The sequence below is a fragment of the Lethenteron reissneri genome, chromosome 70, assembly GCF_015708825.2.
Source record: "Lethenteron reissneri isolate LAM-NWPU_2019-01 chromosome 70, ASM1570882v1, whole genome shotgun sequence".
Lineage (NCBI taxonomy): Eukaryota > Metazoa > Chordata > Hyperoartia > Petromyzontiformes > Petromyzontidae > Lethenteron > Lethenteron reissneri.
Window position 1 is genome coordinate 308,735 of NC_083848.1, and position 5,145 is coordinate 313,879.

General features: G+C 51.1%; 1 protein-coding gene across 1 annotated transcript in view; it reads right to left on the bottom strand.

Annotated features, from left to right (window-relative positions):
• LOC133360970 (probable ubiquitin carboxyl-terminal hydrolase FAF-X) overlaps positions 1-2,660 on the bottom strand; it is a 34,388-nt gene extending 31,728 nt beyond the window's left edge. The window contains exons 1-4 of the mRNA XM_061579851.1: positions 2,641-2,660; positions 2,515-2,594; positions 1,934-2,046; positions 1-199 (exon numbers count right to left, since the gene is read on the bottom strand). The exon at positions 1-199 is cut by the window's left edge and continues 20 nt beyond it. Of these exons, the coding sequence (XP_061435835.1) occupies positions 1-199; positions 1,934-2,046; positions 2,515-2,594; positions 2,641-2,660 (412 nt within the window). The remainder of the gene's footprint in view (positions 200-1,933; positions 2,047-2,514; positions 2,595-2,640) is intronic.
• Positions 2,661-5,145: the final 2,485 nt, after the last annotated feature.

Consider the following 5,145-nt stretch of genomic DNA (forward strand, 5'->3'; position numbering starts at 1 on the left):
GTGGGCGCGCGTGCAGCTCCTCGTCCGTGGGCGTGGCGCCTGCCGGCACGCTCTCGCTGGCGCGCGTGCCGTTGTAGATGTGGAACTTGCAGTGCGGGTTGAGCGCCGTGGCCAGCAGCTCCAGCAGCGGGAACCAGTCCTGCGCCAGCTTGCACACGCACAGCTCCACCAGCCGGTGCGTGTTCGAGATGATGCAGCGCTGCACACGCGCATGCAAGTGCACGTGTGTGGATGTGTGTGTGGGTGTGTGTGTACGCGTGTGTGTGTGCGGGTGTGTGTGTGTGTGTGCGCATGTGTGTGTGTGCGAGTGTGCGTGTGCGTGTGTGGGTGTGTGCGTGTGTGTGGAGGGAGAGAGGAGGGCGACACGGGATAAGTTGCGGACAAGGAAAAGCAGCGGCCCCAGACGGCGCCACTTGTGCCTGAAGAGTGGTGATCACAGGCGGAGCCAGTGGGGGGTGGGGTGGCACGTGCCCCCACAATGATCCGATCGAAATCCATAATTTCGATCGGATCATTGGGATTTATTAGTAATAATTCGGCATTTTGCGACCCCCACTGCCACCGTGTAGCATATTATTACGTGCCAGAGACTCTATGAGATGATAGGACAATAGTCCATAAATGGCAATAAGTAACGGCAAAGCGGTTATAAGTGACTCACAGAATTGTGCGCAGTTGCGTACACAAGACACGACTTCCCTGAAGGCATCAACACCTTCAGCGAGCGCGATGCCGATCACACAACGCGGTTCGAATTCAACCCTCGATCGATACCTCCGCCATCGCCGTCGAATAAAAAGCAAGGGACAAATCCTCACTAACAACTCCAATCATTTTTCATAGCTTGAGGGGCTGCCCTCCTTACCTGAAAATCCTGGCTCCGCCATTGGCGGTGATCAGCTGACCGATCAACTGACTGATCAGCTGACCGATGCATAGACTCCTTTTACCATCAACCACCATGGACTTGAAAAAGCCTGTGTGCGCTGACGGTGACCGTGTGTGTGTCCGTGCATGCACGCATCTCCGTAGATATGTCCGTGCATCTGTGTGCGTGTATCTTCATGCGTGTGTATATCTCCGTACATGTGTGTGCATATTAATATGCGTGTGTTTCTCTGTGCATCTGTGCGTGTGTGTCTGTGCGTGTGTGTGCCCATGTGTGGCTGGGTCATGTAGCCCCCATGCCCAGCCACTGCATGCCCAAGCAGCTTCTGTTTGCTAGAAAAGAGATGAACTAATGCAATATGTGAGAATGTGGAGCTGAGTGGACTTGTCGAAGACTGGTACCAGCGGTGTCAAGATCGGCCTCTATGGAGGAGGTTCGTGAAAGACGCTACTGGGCAGTTGGAGGCAGTCGCCCTCCAGGAACAACGGAGGGCAGAGGAGCACAATAGGGGGTACAGCTTGCGCATCTCAGTCAGCCAACCCATGGCACCTGGGTCTGTCCCATGACTTCCTGTCAGCGAGCCTTCGACACTTCACGTGGCCTCAAAGTGCACCTGACTTGGCACATGTGCTGTGGTGATATCACCGTCACTTAGTGGTGAATAGCGGGTATTGGTGTGTGTGTATCTGTGCATGTGAGGGGAGCGGTAGTGTAGTGGTTAGCGCTGCGCTACTAACCTGGCGATCCGGGTTCAATTCCCACTCACGGTCAACACCGCCAGTGACGATTATTTGAACCGGTCCTAGGCCTCCCCTAGGTCGACTCAGCCTCAAATGAGTACCTGGTGCGATGTGTAAACATCTCCACTAGGGAGACAAAGGCGGCCGGACGTGGTGTTGGCCACCCACCCCCTCGTGTGCCGTGCTGGCCTTCATAGGTGCTCGCGAACAGCACTTGCCCCTGCAGTCTGTCAAGGCTATACGGGGGATCTTTGTCCTTTGTGTGTGTATGTGCGTGTGTGCGTCTCTGTGCGTGTGTACATACGTGTATCTCATATTTCCAGCCGCTGACCGCCTCGTCGGTGAGGATCTTGGTGAAGGAGATGGTTAGACCATCACGGAAAAACCGCTGGCACGCCTCGCTCTTCAGGTCCAACCCTGCAGCACAATCACCTCTCACTCACTCACCCACTCACCCACTCACTAACCAACCCGCCCAGCCACTCACTCACCCGTCCACTAACTAATCCACTCACTCAACAGCCCACTCATCCGGCCACGCACTCACCAAACCACTCATCCGGCCACAAGCTCACCTGCCCACCCACTATCTCACCCACCTACTATCTATCTCACCCACTCACTCGGCCACTCAACCAACTAGCCACTCAATCATCCGCTCACCCACCCAACCGCTCACCCACCCAGCCACTCATTCATATGCCCACCCACTAAATTACCCAGCTGCTCACTCATCCACTCATCCACTCTCTCGCTCACCTAACCACTCACTCATCCAGTCGCTCGCTCAGCCGCTCACCCACCCACTCAATGACCCAGGCGCTCACTCACCCACCTACTCACTCACCTACTCTCTCACATGACCCACCACCCCCTTCCACCCACCTTTTTTGCAGAGGTCAATGGCGGCCTCCAGAAGTACCTCCAGCTCCCCCTTGGGCAGCACTGGTACGACCCAGCGTGGCCTGCGATAGGGTCAAACCATCACGTGGGGGGGGAAACATCACACACGCGGGGTTCAGCGGAACCATTTCGGAGTCTACAGGTCTCCATGTAAGTCCGTTGCCGATCATTGCTACAACTCGGTGGGCTCTCATGAAATTGTCTTTTCCGAGACCAAGGTTCTCTGCAAACCTCCTGGCTACCATCAAAGGTTTGTACACGAAGCCATACAAATATACAAACACAGACATAATTTCAACCGTGATGATGGGTACAAACTTAGTAATCATTGGAAAGATGTTATTAACCACGCAAAAAAGACTTAATTACACTTTTTTGGACCATCTTATCTGACAGGCACTATTTTACTTCACTTTACCGAGTGTTAACATCCCCAGTGTTTAACAGTAATCTCTTCATTGTTCATTGTTGGTATAAACATGGGCATTTTCGTTCTTTTCTATCATGTGTATCAGGCCTCCCCCTCTCCCCCTCTCTGTCCAATGCGTTGGCGTGTGCAGCACTTTGTCGCTTGCGCACAATCGCTTCCACGCCGTCGCCCACCCTTTTGGCCCCGCCCCCCTCCCTCCCGATACGTTCCATTCATTGGCTACCACATTCTGATGAGCTCCCCCCCCCCTCTCCTCCCCCCTCAACTCGCTTTCAAGGGATTACATCTTGAATCATTGCCTCACTTGATGCAGCTAATCTGGCTGTGACGGTCCCACCTGATGACGGAGACTTGTGTTGCCTCCGAAACGTCGGGATCTTTATTTTATTTTTATTAATTTTGATGTTTTACCTACGTGACTTTACAGAAAAACCTAAGAATATGAATAAGTCTCTGAGTCTCTATGCGAGTCTATGGGTATCTGTGAGGCTGTGAGTCCTATGGGTATCTATGTCAGTCTATGGGTCTATGTGAGTCTATGGGTCTCTATGTGAGTCTACAGTTCTGTACATTAATCTATAGTTCTCTACCCAAGTCTATAGGTTTCTAAGCGAGTCTACGGTTCTGCACACGAGTCTGAGTCAATAGTTCTCTATGCGAGTCTACACGAGTCGATAGTTCTCTATGCGAGTCTACACGAGTCGATAGTTCTCTATGCGAGTCTACACGAGTCGATAGTTCTCTATGCGAGTCTACACGAGTCGATAGTTCTCTATGCGAGTCTACACGAGTCGATAGTTCTCTATGCGAGTCTACACGAGTCGATAGTTCTCTATGCGAGTCTACACGAGTCGATAGTTCTCTATGCGAGTCTACACGAGTCGATAGTTCTCTATGCGAGTCTACACGAGTCGATAGTTCTCTATGCGAGTCTACACGAGTCGATAGTTCTCTATGCGAGTCTACACGAGTCGATAGTTCTCTATGCGAGTCTACACGAGTCGATAGTTCTCTATGCGAGTCTACACGAGTCGATAGTTCTCTATGCGAGTCTACACGAGTCGATAGTTCTCTATGCGAGTCTACACGAGTCGATAGTTCTCTATGCGAGTCTACACGAGTCGATAGTTCTCTATGCGAGTCTACACGAGTCATAGTTCTCTATGCGAGTCTACACGAGTCGATAGTTCTCTATGCGAGTCTACACGAGTCGATAGTTCTCTATGCGAGTCTACACGAGTCGATATGTTCTCTAGGCGAGTCTACACGAGTCGATAGTTCTCTATGCGAGTCTACACGAGTCGATAGTTCTCTATGCGAGTCTACAAGAGTCGATAGTTTCTCTATGCGAGTCTACACGAGTCGATAGTTCTCTATGCGAGTCTACACTAGTCGATAGTTCTCTATGCGAGTCTACACGAGTCGATAGTTCTCTATGCGAGTCTACACGAGTCGATAGTTCTCTATGCGAGTCTACACGAGTCGATAGTTCTCTATGCGAGTCTACACGAGTCGATAGTTCTCTATGCGAGTCTACACGAGTCGATAGTTCTCTATGCGAGTCTACACGAGTCGATAGTTCTCTATGCGAGTCTACACGAGTCGATAGTTCTCTATGCGAGTCTACACGAGTCGATAGTTCTCTATGCGAGTCTACACGAGTCGATAGTTCTCTATGCGAGTCTACACGAGTCGATAGTTCTCTATGCGAGTCTACACGAGTCGATAGTTCTCTATGCGAGTCTACACGAGTCGATAGTTCTCTATGCGAGTCTACACGAGTCGATAGTTCTCTATGCGAGTCTACACGAGTCGATAGTTCTCTATGCGAGTCTACACGAGTCGATAGTTCTCTATGCGAGTCTACACGAGTCGATAGTTCTCTATGCGAGTCTACACGAGTCGATAGTTCTCTATGCGAGTCTACACGAGTCGATAGTTCTCTATGCGAGTCTACACGAGTCAATAGTTCTCTATGCGAGTCTACACGAGTCGATAGTTCTCTATGCGAGTCTACACGAGTCGATAGTTCTCTATGCGAGTCTACACGAGTCGATAGTTCTCTATGCGAGTCTACACGAGTCGATAGTTCTCTATGCGAGTCTACACGAGTCAATAGTTCTCTATGCGAGTCTACACGAGTCGATAGTTCTCTATGCGAGTCTACACGAGTCGATAGTTCT